Here is a 20,030-nt window from a genome sequence, read left to right as displayed (position 1 = left end):
TAGCTAATGAAAAGTAGATTCTTCTTCGTTAAATTCCAAATCGAATATTTCAATGTGAAATAACCCAAAAATGGGGCAATTTTCGGGGAAAATTCATTTCAACTTTTTTAAAGTGTTTAAAAAAGTCTTTTGTTCTCATCAGGAAAGCAACTGTAATGATGCTCTCAATCGAAAAATAAAAAATACCTTTGCCATTCATGCCAATTACAAAATATAATTAACATTAAGACGCTATAGCGACCTCTATTAACAAAATGTCGAAACCCAAAAAACTCTATTTTCAAACAAATAAATGTTTAAAAATAATAAAATCTTTGAATTTCTTAGTTCGGAAACAGATTCTCTCTTATATCTATTCCCATCCTTCTAAAAATTGCAAGGAAAAGGGTGATGAATGTAGAGACATCACCACCCTTTTCCTTGCAATTTTTAGAAGGATGGGAATAGATATAAGAGATAATCTGTTCCCGAACTAAGAAATCCAAAGATTTTATTATTTTTAAACATTTATTTGTTTGAAAATATAGTCTTTTGGGTTTCGACATTTTGTTAATAGAGGTCGCTATAGCGTCTTAATGTTAATTATATTTTGTAATTGGCATGAATGGCAAAGGTATTTTTTATTTTTCGATTCAGAGCATCATTACAGTTGCTTTCCTGATGAGAACAAAAGAGTTCGAAATGGTCCATAGAAAGATGGTAATGATCTCTGAATCGAAATTAAATATAATGCCTTTTATCTACCCACGGTTTTACTCACGTATCGAGTATTAGGAAGCAGATTTGTTGATCTTTACCTCGGTGAATTGATATGTTGTGGAGCGCAACTATGTAGACTCCGCATGTCTCTACATTCATCACCCTTTTCCTTGCAATTTTTAGAAGGATGGGAATATATATAACAGAGAATCTGTTTCCGAACTAAGAAATCCAAAGATTTTATTATTTCTAAACATTTATTTGTTTGAAAATAGAGTCTTTTGGGTTTCGACATTTTGTTTAAAAAAGGTTTATTTTTGTTTTTTAAAACAACTTCTAACATTAAAAGTAAGTGAGTTACACTCAAAATATTGTTGGTCCCTTTCATTATTTGGTAAAAAAAAATCGCGAAAATCACCCCCTAATTAGCATCACAAATACATTTTATCATTTCCACTTCACAAGTTACTTTGCCTATGTATTATTTATATGATCTGTAAGTTTCATCGGTTCAAAGTGCTTATTTTTGAAAAAGCTGTAGTTAAAATGGCTTGAACGAGTAACTGATCACGAGTTTAGGCAAATTTTGAACAGCCATAGCATAACCAATTTTTGTCTAACAAGAAAACAAAAAATCAAAAATATTCAGAAAAGCAAAACGAACATTTTATTACTTCTTGAGGTTTTTGGTATTACTAATAATGTTTAAGTTAATTCCATAAAAATTCCATTTTTTTTTAATATTTAGAAAAAAATGTTTTATTTTAAACCCAATTTTTTTCAAAAATGAGCACTTTGAACCAATGAAACTTATAGATAATATAGACAATACATAAGTAAAGTAACTTGTGAAGCGGTAATGATTAATTTTATTTGGAAAGCTAATTAGGGGGTGATTTTCGCGATTTTTTTAGCAAAAAATAAAAAAGACCAGCAATATTTTGAGCGTAACTCACTTACTTTTAATGTTGAAAGTTCTTTTAAAAACAAAAATAAATCTTTTTTTAAACACTTTAAAAAAGTTGTAATCAATTTTTCCCGAAAAGAGCTCCGTTTTTTGGGTTATTTTAAATTAAAATATTCGATTTCGAATTTGACGAAGAAGAACCTACTTTTCATTAGCTACAACTCTGCTTCTAATGGGTCTACAGACCTAATGCATACACCATTTTTTTAGTTTTGTATAAGCTATATTTTTGCTAAAATACTTACTTTTTGAATTATCTGCGAAAAACCGTCCAAAACAGGTTTTTTTTTTGTTAAAAATGAACATATCCACTCGCAAATAACTCGAAAAGTATTAACTTAGTGAAAAAACTCTATAGAACAAAATTTACTTAGAATTAGTCCTTTTTTTACAATTTCGGACTTACTTTAAACGTATATTTTGTCACCCCCGAGAAAATATTTTTCACCCCGTATTTCCCAATTTTTGTAAAATGGAGAGGATATAGAATTGTAAACTTTTTCTTATATAATAATAGACAATTTCAACTACCTATTCACAAATTTTCATCCTTCCTTTATTTTTTTGGCGGTTTTCGTAAAATTTTGTGTTCCCTGATCGGGCTATTGGGTCTATCACCATGATCCTGCATCAAAACAAGAGGCTAAAGACTGGTGTTAACCTAGTTCTTCGGCTTCGAAACGAGTTCGTGTCCAGTAATCAGCTAATAAGGAGTTAGCATTACCTTTTTGGGATGCTAGATGCCGGATTACTTGCAAAATGGTAAAACAATAAATTCTGGATATTATTGTAACCTAGTAACCTAGACCAGCTAAAGGAAAAAAATCGTAAAAAAAGACTTGTGCAAAAGAAAATGGATAATGTTGTAGAAGCATGTAACAAATACGGCCTAAAACTAAACTGTAAGAAGACAAAAATAATGATCATTAGTAAAAACACCAACATAAACGCCCAAATTACAGTAAACAGTACACCTCTAGAGAGAGTACAGAAAATATGCTACCTGGGCTGCAACATTAAGGATACTTGGGATCATAGCTACGAAATAAAAACTTGTATTGAAAAAGCCAGAAGCTCTTTTAACAGTCTTGTCTTAAGAAAATTCTCTGCAACTTGTCTTTAAGTATCAATATACGCATAAGAATTCTTAGATGTTACGTCTTTAGTGTCCTCCTATACGGAGTTGAAAGCTGGAACCTGACAGAAGATGCCATAAAACGGTTAGAGGCGTTTGAAATGTGGTGCTACCGACGTATGTTGAGGGTCTCATATATACACCACACAACTAATATAACTATTCTCCAGAGGCTAGGAAAAGACAAAGAAATAATTAACACCGTAAAGAACAGAAAATTGGCTTACTTCGGCCACATTATGCGTAATGAAAAATACCGACTGCTGCAGTTGATTCTACAAGGCAAGATTGAGGGCAGGGGAGGCCCTGGACGTAGACGTATATCCTGGCTGGCCAATCTTAGGAAGTGGACTGGTCTAACGTCAACTGATCTATTTCGAGCTGCCGTAAATAGAATAAGATGGGTCAATGTGGTCGCCAACATCTCTAGAAGATAACTTTTAGAAGAAGAAGCAAAAGAAAAAAATTATTTTTCATTACGATAGTGCATCGTGTCGTATAAGCATTTTAACAAGGGCTAAAATCCATGAATTAAAGTTCGAATTGTTAAAGCGTTCACCGTATTCATAAGATTTGGCGCTTAGTGACTTCCATCTGTTTCAATACTCAAAAAGAATGTATGTGTGAAATGCGCTTTTCGTCAAATGATTATGGTAGGGGAGCCCAAGCCGGGATTTTTGCAGTTACTCGATCGCGTCGTCAGATTATTACATGGAGAGAAATCTTGTGCCCTGAAAATGTACCTCTACCATATATTGACTCTTAATGCAGGGGAGTTCGTTAAGGGGGGTCGAAAAAAAATCTATCCTTAGAAACACTCGAGCTCGTCAGATTAAGATAAGGGAAGTTAAGTACATGCAAAGCAGTGTATATTTCAAAAATCTGACGATTTGAGCGAGGCGTAAGAAAATGGGCGAGTCCCAGATTTTCAAAAGAAAAATGGGAATATTTCGCAAAATGAACGGCAAAACCAATAACTAAAAAAATACGTACTCCATATTTTTCAAAAATCTGTCGAATGATACCAAACACGACTTCCCACGGAGAGGGGTGTAGGGTAAATTTAATATTTTAAATATGAATCCCGCGATATTTCGCAAAATGAATATCAGATGAAAAAACTGAAAAATAACTTATTCAATATTTTTAAAAAATCTATCGAATGGCACCAAATTCGACCCCCCACGAAGGTGGGGTGGGAGGTTACATTAAAACCTTAAATGGAAGCCCCCACTTTTTATTGCAGATTTGGATTGCTTACGTAAAAATACCTAACTTTTATTCGAGACAATTTTTCGAATTATGGATAGATGGCGCTATAATCTAATAAAAAACGATTGTAAATTAAAAATGGAAAGTCCCCACTAAAATGAAAAACTTTACTTAAAGTAAAGGTTTACTTTTGGTTTTAGGACCTACTTTTCACAACCCAATAGGTCCCCATAACGTTCGAGTGACTGCACATTTAGCATACTTTGCTCCCCATACCATTAGGGCATAACAGCTGTGGAAGCGTATTTTGCAGTTCTTCCAGATTCGCACTTTAGGGATGGAATTTATAAATTGGAATCTCGTTGGAACAAGTCTAGTGTATTGATGTTCAGGGAGACTATACTGAATAATATAGTATATTTCAAATCATAAACTTGTGTTTTTCTATCGAACCGCAAAACTGAACAGCCTAGTATTCGCATCAACCTAAAGGTTATCAGCGGGAGACATGCACCGACAATAAGTTACATATTACATACATAAAAATACTTTTCAATTTAGTATTTACAATAGTTTAGTTATTTTGACATAATTTAATAAAGATGTTAAATTTTTTTAATTGTCACTTAAGTGACACGCGATTCTTTCTTTTTGATATACTGGCCACTGGAGGCCACTCGAGTTTATAATCCAGAGCATTAGAACAAAAACCACCGGAATAAATCGATTTTTAAATACAGCGTCTTGCAACTTTTTGCATTGTGTCCGGGATGATGTCAGAAAAAAGTTAACAATGGAAAAGGGGATGGCATAATTGCATTTACTGTGCATAAAATGCATCCTTTCTTTCTTTTTCCCCTTCCTTATACCGTTTCAGGTGTCGGATTTGGGTTTAGTTTAGCTTCATATTCACCCATCTCTTCCATCCTTTTCTGTCTTTTGCTATTATTTTCTTTTCTAGCGTTTTCTGCTTATTTTTCCTGCTTCTACTATTTGCTGTATCCATTTTTTTCTCGGTCTGCCTTTTTTCTTTTTTGTAATATTCCTTGTTTTGTGATTTTTTCTTGTTAGTCTACTAGGTTTCATTCTCATCAGATGTCCATACCAGTTTAATTGTCTTTTTATTATTTTATTCATTATTGGTTCCTGTTTGGTTATCGCTCTTATTGCCTCATTTCTTATTCTATCCCATTTGGTCTTTCCGACTATAGCTCGTAGATGTCTCATCTGAATTGCATTTATCCTACTATTATGCTTTTTCTCTAAAGTCCAATTTTCGCTCGTATAAAGTATCGTCGGTATCACAATCGTATTATATATTTTAATTTTTGTTTCGTGGGGCAATTATTTTTTCCTCAGAGCTGTTGCTCTGTTTAGTACAATTTGTTTGATTTTTTAGTTCTGTTTGTTAATTCGAGGTCTATTTTCCCATCATTGCTATTTATACTTCCAAGATAATCATAACTATTTCAAGTTGAGTATTTTTGCATTATATATTTACTTTATTTTCTTCCTTTTGGCCGATGACCATTATTTTACTTTTCACGATGTTTATTTTCATTTTTAATTTCTCTGTTTCTACTGTCCATATGTTTATAAGTTTTTGCATTTTTGTCACGGAATCTGCTATAAGGACTAAATTATCCGCATACAATAAGGCTTCTATTTTTATTGGCTGTAATCTTTGGTATCCTATTGTTGTCTGTATTTGGTTCGTTCTTTCTCCCGTATTCCTAGTCAATTCATTCATGACTATTATGAATAGTAGCGGACTAAGACTTTCTCCTTTTTTGACACCTGTTTCCCAATTGAATTTTTCAGATCTTTCTCCTGCTATCTGTACACGTCCTTTTACTACTCTGTATATACTTTCAAATATTTTTATCAGTGTAATTGGTACTTTCATGTTCTGCAAGCATTTCCATATAATTTTTCTTTCTATAAAGTTGAATGCTGCCCTTAGATCTATGAATGCTAGAATGAGCTTTCCCCCGAGTCAATACTTCTTTCTGTTATATTTCTAATGATGTAAATGTTATCTTTTGTCTGTCTTTCTGGTCTAAACGCTGCTTGTTCTTCTCCCAGTTCTTTTTCTACCTCTTGTCTTAGCCTCCTATCTACCATTTTCGTGTATATTTTAAAACATACCGATGATAAACATAATGCTCTATAATTTTCGCAGTTGACGTGTTCTCCCTTTTTGTATATTGGCACTGTAAGGTTACTTTGCCAGTCTTTTGGGATTTGCTGCTTTTCCCATGCCTCTTTGTATATTTTCAACAACCAGTTTACCCCTTCTTCTCCCATATACTTGACCATTTCCGGGTCTATGTCATCATCCCCTCCAGCTTTACCTATTTTTACGTTTGATACTGCCTGTATTTCTTTTTCTCTACTTATTTGCTCTAATTCTTTGTTCTCGTTATCTTGATATGTTTCATTTCTATCATCTATTGTTTCATTTCTAAATTTGTTTTCATAGTATTATTTCCATACTGTTCTGGATTTGTTTGGATTTGGTTTGTTGTATCCCTTACGGCTGTTATTTCTTTATGTTTTCCTTTCTTCATATGTCGGATTGCTGTCCAGAAGCTTAAATTTTTATTACATAGTTTTCCTGTAATTCTTCTCCAAACTCTTCCCAATTCTTTGTTTTTGCTTGTCTTATGGTGTTTTTCGCTAATGGTCTCAGCCTTTTATATTCTTCTTTATCTTCTTCCAGCTCGGTTTCAATGTATTGTTTCCATGCTATTTTCTTTTTCTTCACTGCTGTTTTAACTTCATTGTTCCACCATCTCGTTCTTTTATGGTGTTTGTTATGTTTTCTGATTCCACATATCTCTGTTGTTGTAGACTTTATGACTACTTTGAAGGCGTTCCATCTTTCCTCCAGTGTGTATGCCTATTTTTGGTTTTCTAGTTGTTTTAATCTTCTATTTGTTTCTTCTTTGTTCTCGCACCTATTTTAATTTAAGCTTATTTACTTGTACTCTTTCGTAATCTTTTTTTTCACCTCCTTTATTTTTTCATCCTCGAGTTTTGCAGTAACCATCATGTGCTCTGTAGCTAGTTCCGGTTCCTTTTCAGTTAAGACGTTATGTATTTTATCTTCTAGGTTTTTCGTATAAACTATGTAATCAATCAAACTTTTCGCTCTTCTCTCTTCCGCCACGAACGTATATTTCTCTTTCATGTTTTGGTTTGTAAATGTGTTTCCCATTAGTGGGTCATTTGCTTGTCAGAAGTCTAGCAATAAATGCATCCAAAAGTTCATATCTCAACATGTCAACATCAGTATATTAAGGGTCAGATTTTGTTACTCGGGGGTTTTTGGGGTCGGTGAACATGAATACGCCCTGGTGCTCAGGGTTACTGCGAAGACCCGCCATCTGGAGTTTCGAGGGGTTTCCGGGCTAAATTGGTACAAACAGATTACTCGAGGATTTTTGGGATTGCTGAACATGGAAACACCATCAGAACCGACCTCCCGGGGCACCTGGTGCCTAGGGTTACTGCGAAGGCCCGTCATCTGGAGTTTCGACGGTTTTCGGGACAAAATTGATGCAAACAGATTACTCGGTGGTTTTTGGGATCGCCGAACACGGATATGCCATCACAATTGACCGACCCCCGAAGCACCTGGTGCTCACGGTTACAGCTAAGGCACGTCATCTTCTGAAGTTTTGAGGGATTTCGGCATTAAATTGAGGTAAACAGATTACTGGTGAACTTTTGATATTTTTTTATACCCCGAGTACTCTGTATCAATGTAGTGCCGGAAAACCTCGAAATTCCAGAAGGGAACTAGGTGCTCCGAGGGTCGGTTCTGGTGTTAGCACAAGATATTCTTGTGCGTTATTAAAGTATGTGCTATTCAAAGTCGGTTGATGATGACTTGGTATTTTCTATTACTTGCAAGATGAGTGCGGTTCCGATTGGATTTAGGCATTCTTTGAGCTTAGTGGTAGTAAACCCCAAGTAATTTGCACAAAGGACACATCTACACCATATGTAGATGTGTCCTTTGATGTTGCTTTGTGATCAGTCCAAGGTATTAATTTATGATAGTTATATTTAAGTCGTTTATTGCATTGCTTGCCAGACTTTATATAATTGCATTACATAAAGTTATTGTACTTTTAGTAATTGCATTACTTCCTCATTGCCACCGATTACCATATGGGAAGGTACCCAGATCAAGGAAATATCTTTTTGTTGAGCTTGTAGATAAGATAATTTTTCTTTGATCTTAAGAAGTATAGCTCGAGTTTTATTCCAAGTAATGCGTTCATTGATTCAGTGATAATAACAAATTTATTTTCATGGATAAAACCATATTTTTTATGGCTTGGTGAGTTGTAGGAAATTCTTCGGTAAAAATCAATTGGTAGGAATTTTTACGGCGGAATTGAAGTACCTATTCGCAGATATAGGCTGCAGCATGTCCTTCATCACATTTGGGAGCGTCAGTTAGTATTTATAGCACGTTTTTTAACGGTAAAATATTGCAAAACCTCTAAATTTTAAAGAACCGCTTGGATTGACATGAAATTTAATTTGGCATACACATAGCTAACAAGTTAAAGAAAAAAAGTGATATTGTGCCGATATGTGCTTTTGCCCCGGGGGTGATTTTCACCCCCTCTTGAGGGTGAAAAAGTATTCGTCCAAAGTATGTCCGGAAATTGTTAAACTGACTAATTTTAAGTAACTTTTGTTCTATAGAGTTTTTTCACTAAGTCAATACTTTTCGAGTTATTTGCAGGGAATATGTTCATTTTTTCAACAAAATAACCACGCTTTTAGACGGTTTTTTGCAAATAACTCAAATAGTAAGTACTTTGTCGAAAAACATTCGCAGCAAAAATATAGCCTGTAAAAAATTTAAAAAATGATGTATATATCACGTTTCTATACCTAGTAGAAGCAGAGTTATAGCTAATTAAAAATAGGTTCACATCCGTCAAATTCCAAATGGAATACTTTAACGTGAAATAACAAAAAATGAAACACATTTCGGGGAAACTCATTACAACTTATTTAAAATGTTTAAAAAAAGCTTAATTTTTGTTTGATAAAAAAAATTTCTAGCATCAAAAGTAAACGAGTTACGGTCAAAATAAAGTAAGTGCCATTTTTTTGGTAAAAAAATCTGGAAAATCACCCCCTAATTATTATCTCAAATGAACTTAATCGTTACGACTTCACAAGTTTCTTGACTCGTGTATGTATTGGTTATATGATCTGTAAGTTTCATCGGTTCAAAGTCCTTATTTTTGAAAGGGCTGTAGTTAAAAGGGGTTGAACGAGTCACTGATCACGAATGTATGCCAATTTAGAAACAGCAAATCTTAATCAATTTTTGTCTAACAGAAAAACAAAAAAAATACATGATATTCAGAAAAGCAATGCTGACTTTTTTGTTTTTCGAGATTTTTTGGTATCTCTAACAATTTTTAAGTTATTTTGAAAAAACCATATTTTTCAAAATTAAAATTTTTAAAAATTTTACTTCAAAACCAATTTTTTTCCCAAATAAGCACTTTGAATCGATGAAACTTACAGATCATATAAACACAACATAAGTAAAATAATTTGTGGAGCGGTAACGATTAATTTCATTTAAGTTGCTAATTAGGGGGTGGTCTTCCCTATTTTTTTTTTGCCAAAACAAAAGGGACCAACTTTTTTTTGAGCGTAACTTTCTTAAATTTAATGCTAGAAACTTTTTATAAAAACAGAAATAAAGCTTTTTTAAACACTCTAAAAAAGTTATAATGGGTTTTCCCCAAAAAGTGCTTATTTTTTTGGATATTTCACTTTGAATTATTCTATTTGAAATTTGGTGAATATGAATATATTTTTCATTGGGTATAACTCTGGTTTTACGAGGTCCAGAGACCTAACGCGTACACCATTTTTTTTTTACTTTTTTACAGGCTATATTTTTGCTAAGAACGTTTTTTTCGACAAAATACTTTCTTTTTGAGTTATTTGCGAAAAACCGTCTAAAATGTAGTTATTTGGTTGAAAAATAAACATATTCACTCGCAAATAACTCGAAAAGTGTTGACTTGGCGAAAAAGCTCTATAGAACAAAAGTTACTTAAAATTAGTCAGTTTATCCATTTCCGGACTTATTTTGGACTTATATTTTTCACCCCCAAGAGGGGTAAAAATGTATCAAATGTGAAAAGAATGTGTACATATAATGTATCATTATCATCATCATTTGGCTCTACAACTCTATGTGAGTCTTGGCCGCGTTTACTATTTCCCTCCATTGTTGTCGGTCCTGAGCAGCTATTTCCCATTGCTGTACTCCCATTTTGCGTAGATCGCTGGCTACTGCATCCTTTCATCTCTTTTTTGGGCGACCAACTGACCTTTTTCCATCGGGCCTTTCCCAGAATGTGGCGTTCAGAAGTCTTTCGTCACTTGATCTTAGCACGTCACTCGCCCATCGTATTCTGTTTGCTTTAATGTAGCGTACTATGTTTTCATCTCCATATATTGTCTGGAGTTCATCATTGTGTCCTTTTCTCCATTCTCCTGTTGTCTCTTCTCTGCAAGGCCCATAGATAGTCCGCAGTATCTTTCTTTTAAGTACCAGTAATTTTGTCGTTTCCCGCCGATTCAGAGTCCATGTTTCGCTTCCATACGTTATTGTGGGACAAATTATTGTCTTATATACTCTTATTTTGCTGGTCTTGAGAGTATTTTTGATTTAAGTAGGGTCCTTAATGAGTAATATGCCCTGTTTCCTGCGATAATCCTGGCTGCCACGTCCTTTTCATATTTATTTTCAGATGTTATGATCGCTCCCAGGTACTTAAATTCTTTGACGACTTCAAAATTGTATTCATTAATTGTTACGTTTTGTCTAACCCTTGGTCTTGGGTTCTTCGTAACCACCATGTACTTGATCTTGTCCTCGTTGACCTTAAGACCAACTTCCTTGGCTCCGTTCTCGAATAGGGTAAAAACTTCTTTTGCATCTGTATAATGTATAGGACTCAGATATCTGGTGCAGAAAATAAGTACTTATTGTTGTTTCAAAATAAGTATTTTCAGTTTTTAAAACGAAGAGTCACATAAATCACGATACTGACGAACTAATTACCCTAAGAAGCTCAGCTTTTGACCATTATTTGAGGTTTCTCATTAATACCTTCTACGCACTTAACATTAATATTATTGTTGCTACCTATATGAAGGACTCAGAATTCATTGATCAATATGATACTTTTGTTCGAAAATATTTCATGATCGTTTCATTACTTTGCTAAGTTGGATCGTTTTTTTTAAATCATCAATCAATTTACGTTTTGATCTTTATTTACTCTTTATCGCTGTTTTTAACTCTCTTTAACGATGTTTAAATAAGACAAAATCGTAGATATAAGTTTTTCCATTTTACCTTTGCCTAAATACCATGATTCATTGTCAAACAAGTTAAATCAAAACATTAATTGAAACGTACGTCGATGTGTAATATCATTGATACGTACCTACCGTCAAGGTAAGAATTAGGAAATGGCTATTATCGGTGGACGTAATTTATAAAGTTATATTGTACATTTATATTTTAGTATGTTATAATATATTTCACACAATAAAACTTTATAAAATCATCACAACATAAGTTATAAATTACAATATACACAACCAATGCGCTAATGTCACTGACATTGAAAATGATAAACGTCAATGTTGTTCTGAAGCTATTTTCTTGTGGCATTTTTACAATTTTAACTATTTATAATGGGAAATAAGCCACAATATTATTAAAAAATAATTTTTATTAACATTTATATAAATTTATATTTTGATAATCGTCAAAATTCATAGAAAACAAGGTATCAAAGACATGCCGCATTGTTTATCCTTGTTTAACTCATTGTGGTTTCTATGGACAAGCGGCTTAATTTTGCGATACTAGATTTTGTGAGTAAAAAAGAAACCTAGTATAAAGAGCAATTCGTGAATAATTTCATGCATGAGAAAAGATAGAACGGAAGAACTATACCTATGTGTGCCTCTTGTTTTTATGATGTAGCTTTTATGTTTTGCATTAAGTTATATAACTTTTGGTCTAGTAAAAATCAAAATATCAAAATAAATACAATACCTTCTTTAGTGAGTGTTGGTGATGAAGAACTGGAAGAACTTGTTTTTCTTGTCACTAATAAGTTACTAGGGGGTATGGTGTTCGAAGTACCTGAAAAGAGTAAACACCATTAGTATTTCTTTTCAATATAACTAACGATCGTTAGGTACATAAAATATAGCTAGTATGTAAGAAAATTACTTGTAGTAATCATACATAGTATCTGTATGTTTGCCCTATAGTTTGTATATCACATCTTATATATCTCATTTTCCTGGTTGATAGTTTTCTTCTGACTTTCGATTTGAATATTTGGGTATTTAGTCCTGGTAATTATATCCTCATTACTAGTTTTTTTAGTTAAAATCTTAGATTGGAATTATATGGTTTTAATCAGATCCATTGGTCGTTACCCGAGTATATGTAGTTTGACGCTCACTATGCCACTTCTATAGTGTTTTCGATTAGTATTTAGTCTATTTGGTTTCTAACTAAATGTTTAAGTAAGCCCTGTCGAAATTTACAAGCAATTTGAAGCATGTGTTTGAGATTGCTAATTCTTCCTCCTAGGAGGATTGTATTACTAGTATTTGCCCGCATTGATTTCTTTTCCCTAGGACATATTCTGCCACTGTGTCATCAGATCTTCTTTTGTCTACTTTGATGTATTCATTTAGGAGCACTGTTTTTTCATTTTTACCTATAGAAGTCTAAAGTATTTACGGATCTGAATTAGAAAGAACTTATTTCCAAGCTGGATTTATCAGCGGTTGTATAGTGTAAAGTTTATTCTGCTTCACGTTCTTTAGATACATTAACAATTTAAATACAAAAAATTGTGGATATGTAATAAATCTTCTTCTTCTTCTTCTTCTTCTTCTTCTTCTTCTTCTTCTTCTTCTTCTTCTTCTTCTTCCTGCTTCCTTAATAGGCTCGCGCCTGTTCCATCTTCGATTGCCTCCTCATCAGATATCCAGGTTGTCACTCCATCTCTTTCTTGGCCTTCCTATAATCCTTCGGCCGTTTGGTGATCTGTCTCGTGCTATCTTTATCAGTCTTCCTTCTGCCATTCTGCTTATAGGCTATACCATTCTTTTTTCTTTTTAGTGTCCAGTCATTTATGTTGTCTATATTACAGCTTGGCCTAATGTCTGTGCTACGTTGTCTGTTCCATAATGATTTTCCTGTGATATCTCAGACTATTTTTATTTCAAACGTTTCCATCAGTCTTTTGTTCTTGTGGTGTCAGGTCTTGTGTCCACAGTTAAAGTCATAATTGGCCTATAACTAACTAAACTACTGTCCTTTAAATGTTGGCCTTTGTTTCTGTCTGTAGATGTGTGTTGCGCCAGATAGTGTGTTTAAGACATCCTGCTATTCTGTTGGCTTTGTTTATTTGTTCGGCAACTTCCGCTTCTGTATCTCCATAACTGTACTCCCAGGTAGCTGATACTTCTTTCTTGCTGGATTATGTTGCTGTCCACTTCCAGCTTCCGCCTTACTGGATCTTTAGAGATTACCATACTTTTTGTTTTATTTGGTGATATTATCATGTTGAACTTTCTTGCTGTTATATTAAATTGATATAAAAGTCTCAGAAGGTCATCTTCACTCTCTGCAATAAGTATGCATCATCTGCATAGCGTACTATAGAGATAACTTCTTCACCCATTCTGTACCCTATACTCAGGTTTTTGACTTAATGAATAATTTCATTCATGATGAGGTTAAACAGCAGCTGGCTCAATGAACCCCTTTCCACTGTGTTATCGGCTGTGTTAGTTTGTTATTAATTCTGGCCTGTATGTTATTTCTGCTGTATATGTTTTCGATAGTCTCTATAATATCTGATGGTATGTTTGGTTTATATAACAGGTAAATTACGCCATTCAGCTCTACACGGTCGAATGACTTTTGTAGATCTAAGAAGCAACAGTAAGCCGGGACGATGTATTCAAGTGATTTTTCCTTGACTTGCCTGACGACAAAAACTGCATCGTTACAGGATCGTCCGGATCTAAAGCCTTGTTGTTCATCTGCTAGAGGCATTTCGTTGGCGATTTTGGTGGTTTGGTGGTTTTGGTGGCGTTCATAATGGGTTTCCTGCTTTAAGCAGGAAACCCATTATAAACGCCCGGCACGGCACAGCCCGGCAGGGCACAGGACAGTCCAAATTCATTTGTATAGTTTTAAATGCAACGTAACCCATTATGAGCGGCCAGCTCGGCCCGGCACAGTCCAGCACGCAAACGGAACGGCCAAAATTCTCCGAGGAGAATAAAATCCGTTGAAGTCGAACCGCCTGAACGGCCAGTCGGCACTAGTGCGTCATAATTGTTGGTAGTAAGCAGATACATTGTTGATTTTTTAATTGAAAGCGCGTTGTTTGTTTTGAAATATGGAAATATAAAATTTGGTTTGAGACATTCGAAAATATTTGGGAAATTTTGGATCATCTTTATAAAGGAAAAGATGATAAAAATCGCCATATTCTCTTCTTTTTTTAATATTTCGTGGACCCAAAACCGATGTTTCCGTAGTAATTTCGCATTTTCGTCTGTTTCAATCTCAGCACAAATTTCACTTACTATTATAACCTCTTCTTCTGACGAGGTCTCCATGGCAAATGATCATTTTTCCGGTGCCGTGCCGTGCCGGCCCTTAGCCCTAAGCAGGAAACCCATTATGAACGCCCGGCTCGGCACAGCCTGGCACGGCACAGGACAGTCCAAATTCATTTGTATAGTTTTAAATGCAACGTAACCCATTATGAGCGGCCGGGCCGTCCAGCACGCAAACGGAACGGCCAAAATTCTCCTAGGAGAATAAAATCCGTTGAAGTCGAACGGCCTGAACGGCCAGTCGGCGCCAGTGCGTCATAATTGTTGGTAGTAAGCAGATATATTGTTGATTTTGTAATTGAAATCGCGTTGTTTGTTTTGAAATATGGAAATATAAAATTTGGTTTGAGACATTTGAAAATATTTGAGAAATTTTGGATCAACTTTATGCGGGAAAAGATGATGAAAATCGCCATATTCTCTTCTTTTTTTAATATTTCGTGAACCCAAAACCGATGTTTCCGTCGTAATTTTGCATTTTCGTCTGTTTCAATCTCAGCAAAAATTTCACTATGGTTATGACTTTTTTGGTCAATTTCAGAGCGGTATTAAGCAGGTTTATTACTCTGTAGTTTTCTGGTACCCTTTTATCACCCTTTTTAAACATTAAGATCGTTGTGCTAGTGCGCAGCTGTTAGGTATTGTATGTCCCGAAAGAATTTTTTGTAGGAAAGTATCCTTAGTTGTTCAGTTAATGTGTTTCCACCGTATTTCAGCATTTCGTTTGGAATCTTGTCCGGTGCTGGAGATTTACGATTTTTCAGTTTTTCTAATGCTTTAGTAATTTCCTCCGTTGTGACGATTACATTTTCGGTTGTTATCTCTGGAGTTTCTGGCAAGGTCTCGTCTTCGCCTGTCTTAAACAATTGGGTGAGATAGGAGGTCCAGGTAAATCGACATCTATTTTATCGACATATATTTTGTTGGTTTCTGTTAATTCGCTTATTTATTATGCGTTATCTTCTCTCTGCATTATGTAATAAACGTAATAAATCAAAATTAATTAATGCTAAGATAATTTATAGCAACAAAAAAAATGTGTTAAATCGATCTACTATTTTTAAGCGTAAATAATGCAAATTATTAAGTAAATTAGCATGAGAAACTCTTAGATTCTTGACCCATAAGCAGTATTTACCTAGAATTTAGATAATTTTCATATAGCCTAAAGAAGCTCCTTATAGGCGAAAGATAGAATCCACAATAAATAGCGAACATTACTAACAACGTTTACACAAGCAAGCACAACTGTATAAGACAAAAATATATGTGTAAATTATATATATATATATATATATATACAGTACGTAAATCGTTCAGCTGGACATAGGGAACATACCTTGTATATATGTAGATACATAAATACATACATTGTATTATATTGAGATAATTGTGGCAACTGAGCTCTCTCGATGGCATATGGTTGCATAGGCGTAACCAGGATGATCCTAAGGGGGGGGTTACAACTACCTGAAAGGGGGGGGGTTACAACTACTGGAAGGTCTCTGAGGGCTATGGTGTTAAGTGTATAGAGCTCAAAGTACATCCCAATGGGGGGGGTTATAACCCCCAAAACCCCCCCCTGGTTACGCCTATGTATGGTTGTTAGCATTAAGGGGCATTAACATCAAAAATGTTAACTCATTTCGACTGACACAAATAAACTTCACAATATGACAATGTAGTAGCTAAATATTTTGGGTCTAAGGGAATGGGAAAACTGTTTAGTTTTGAAATTATGTAGTTTTTAAATAAAAAATATTTTAAAAATTAAATAAAATTATTAACTCATTAATCATTAACTTCGTTTTTGATTTATTTATGGACAGAGCCTGGCTTCAAAACTCACTCATTCTATTCGTTCTAACAGCTCTATTGCACCAAAAACTTGTACTCGAACAGAAGCTTTAACTAACACAGGTTAGCGCTGTTGCCACAATTCTCTCAATGTATATTCCCTATGTACAGCTGAACGATTTACGTACTGTATATATATATATTGTTATATTTCTATTTGATATAAAAATTAAAATTTGATAATTATAAACAAAATTCACTTTAATATAAAATATTTTTAATTTTCTCAACCTCGGGCATATAAATTTAGAACAACCTGTATACAACAAATTGTTATATTTAATTTTAAGAAGTGATTAGAATAAGCGTACGAAACTCGGAACAATGTGCTTAGATAAACAAAGTGAATGACGCGTACCATTATCGTTCTTCTCGGAAGGTCGATCATTAGCCTATGCTAAATAAAACTCAGTGAAATAGATGATAGTTCATTATCGTTTTTCGCGGAAGGTTTCGATCATTAGCCTATGCTAAATAAGACTCATTTGAAAGAGAGAATAGGTCATTAAAATTTGTAAATAGTTAGAAAGTATTTTAGAATGGGAATTAAATATTTTCTTTTGAAATCCATTAAGCATATTTAGAAAGATTAAAAATTGGTTTTGAGGAATATTACGAATGAGAGTTGGTGGTGGAAGATTGATTTGTGAATCTGGAAGGGATATTTAGAAAGTAGGGGAATGGATGAGAAAGTGAGATCAGGATGTTTTGAGCTGTCGAGAAGTGAAGTCGAGTAGTAGACGGTAGTGTTCGAGGAGTGAGAAAGCCGGTGTAGTTCCGTGAGTGTGGAGTATCTATCGTGGAACGAGAAGTAGGCCAGGTCGAGAGTAAAAGAACCTCCTTGAGCCCAGAGTGTCCCGGTAGATGATAGCAGTTTCGAAAAAGGTAGAACACAGCATCACGACAAAAGCAGGAACGAGAGCTATTCGAGCTAGTTTTTCAAAGGAGAACATCACTGGAAGCCAGGACGAGGTTTGATCGCAGCCAAGGATAGCAGGAAAGGGTCTTGTGTGAGGACATTTTCAGTTCACCAGGAAAAGGTCAGTCTCATTTGTTTGGACATTAATGTATGGGTTTTTCGTATTAAATTCCACATAAAAAATTGAATAACATAATCAATAATATCAGAAAAGCTTCATCAAACTTAAATAGAGTTGTTCCTAATAACTCCTAATAGTTAAATGTTAATAAAAACTTTCAATTGAAAACCAAAAGGAAATAAGATTCCCATTTGTAAATGTTATGTTTAAGAATAATAAGAAATAGCAAATATTAAGCATTGATTGCCTTTTAAATAAAATAAAAAATATTTTGATTATAATTGTAACCCATATGTGTATTTTTTTTACTCTTTTCTTTTCTATCCCGATTAGGAACCATTAAGAAATATTTAGAAGCCACGGAAGTAAGTAATTAATTTATAATTCGCCCTGAGATTGAAAACATATTGATATGTGATCTGGTTAATTAATTGGATTAGTATTAATACATTGATTAAATTAAGTAACATATAAGAATATTATCTCATATCAACAATCAAGATCACATCAATATATATATATCAGGATATATGGGTCAATTTATTTAAGGATATTAACGATATGTTTATAATATATGTATTATGATAAGACAACTACCGTATAAAAATAAGCGATGTGTAGATAAAAACGCACAAAAGTATTATACAGTGACCGACATAATTATGAAATAAATTCATTTTTTCGAGAATAAACGACTTTAAAGACAAATTCCGAAAAAAGTCGATTTTTATTTTTATGCTCGTAAAGCGCTTTTATTTTTTGGCATATACACATATACATACAGTGATGAAGGCGCTAATAACCGGCAAAATAACGAAAAAATGGAAAACATATTAAGTTGTGAAATAAGTTGTAGTTGTGAGTTGTTTGGAAAATTTAGCGATAAAACCTATAAATTTACATTCTATTTGTTGTTTCCCACCTTTAGCCGTATCGGACGAGTTTGGCAACTGCCACTCTGACAGTGACAATTCTAGTTGACATACTCCTCTGATACGTCTAAAGGTTTGAAACAATAAATATAATGTTAATTAATAGGTTTTTATCGCTAAATTTCTCATATCTGCTAGTTTCATTTCTTTTCATCTGACAACTTAATGTGTTTTCCATCTTTTGCGTTATTTTGCCGGTTATCAGCGTGCTCGTCACTGTATATACATACTAGTGACGTTATCCATCTGGCCGTGTTGACGTAGTCGATTATTTTTTTTAATGAAAATGGGGGTCGTGTGCTAGCTTATTTGAAAGAATATTCAATTCTTTTATTCCACGATATAAAAATTAACATAACTATAACATGGGGTAATCAAAAAATATTAAATTTTTGAAATTAATTTTTGTAATTTGCACAACAAGAAGTATGTATGTAGTTTAATTAATACAAAATACATTTTACTGCTGGCATAAAACAGAAAAACAATTATTTGACAAATAAAAATTGCTTTTCGCTTACATTAAAAAATGTTTAAATAGATTATTTCTTGAGTTATATTACGAATTTACATCTTATTATATTTTCTAAATCTTGTGTAAATTTTGTCGTCCAGCGATGCAATCTTTTAATTTTAAGTAATTCCATAGCAAAAAACTAAGTGGTGTAAGGTCTGGAGTTATTCGGGGCCACTCTATTGTTCTTCTTCTACCAATCCATCTTCTGGTAAAACATCTGTTTAAAAAATCACAGGAAGTGTAAACTTAGGAGGTGTACAGACTTAATGAAAAACTACACAGTTTTTATTTGGCAAACTACGATCATTTCCATTTATAGAACTATCTGTGAGAGAGGGTATAAATTAATTTTATAAAAAATCAAGATTAGCCCAGTAAATGAACGGGAAATAAGGCAATACCATGTAACTTTCAGGGTCAACTCCGAATTGCTTAAAAATTTGGATTTAGGTTCTACTTACCCTCCATTTCAAAGTTGAACTTATGCCGTTCAAACTATGAAAAAACGCGCGTTGAGAATAATTCCGGAAACGGATTAATTAACTAATTATAAGCAGCTTTTGTCTTATAGAGTTTTTTTTTAAGTAAGTCAATACTTTTCGAGTTATTTGCGATTGAAAATGTTTATTTTTCGGTAAAAAACACGTTTTTAGGTGGTTTTTCGCAAATAACTCAAAAAAAGTATGTTATCGAAAAAAATATTCTTATGCGTTTTAATAAAAACGCATTTGAAAAATGCGACCTTATTCGTCAAATTCCAAATGGCATACTCCAACGTGAAATAATCCAAAAATGAAGCAGTTTTCGGGAAAAGCCCATTGAAACTTTTTTAAAGTGTTTAAAAAAAGCTCTGTTTTGTTATAAAAATTTAGCGTCGAAGTTATAGCGTCAAGATTAATCAAAATACGCTCAAAATAAAGTTGGACCCTTTTTTTGGTAA

The 20,030-nt window shown here is 33.7% G+C and overlaps 1 protein-coding gene across 12 annotated transcripts in view; it reads right to left on the bottom strand.

The window, feature by feature from the left end:
• Positions 1-20,030, bottom strand: part of LOC114328625 (uncharacterized) — an 895,031-nt gene that overhangs the window by 385,610 nt on the left and 489,391 nt on the right. For all 12 annotated transcript variants that reach the window (XM_050655804.1, XM_028277517.2, XM_028277519.2 and 9 more), the window contains one exon: positions 12,145-12,234. In XM_050655804.1, the coding sequence (XP_050511761.1) occupies positions 12,145-12,234 (90 nt within the window). The remainder of the gene's footprint in view (positions 1-12,144; positions 12,235-20,030) is intronic.

This window comes from Diabrotica virgifera, chromosome 7 (genome assembly GCF_917563875.1).
Source record: "Diabrotica virgifera virgifera chromosome 7, PGI_DIABVI_V3a".
Lineage (NCBI taxonomy): Eukaryota > Metazoa > Arthropoda > Insecta > Coleoptera > Chrysomelidae > Diabrotica > Diabrotica virgifera.
The sequence above is the reverse complement of the archived record's forward strand: the minus strand, read 5'-3'. Positions and strand labels throughout refer to the sequence as shown.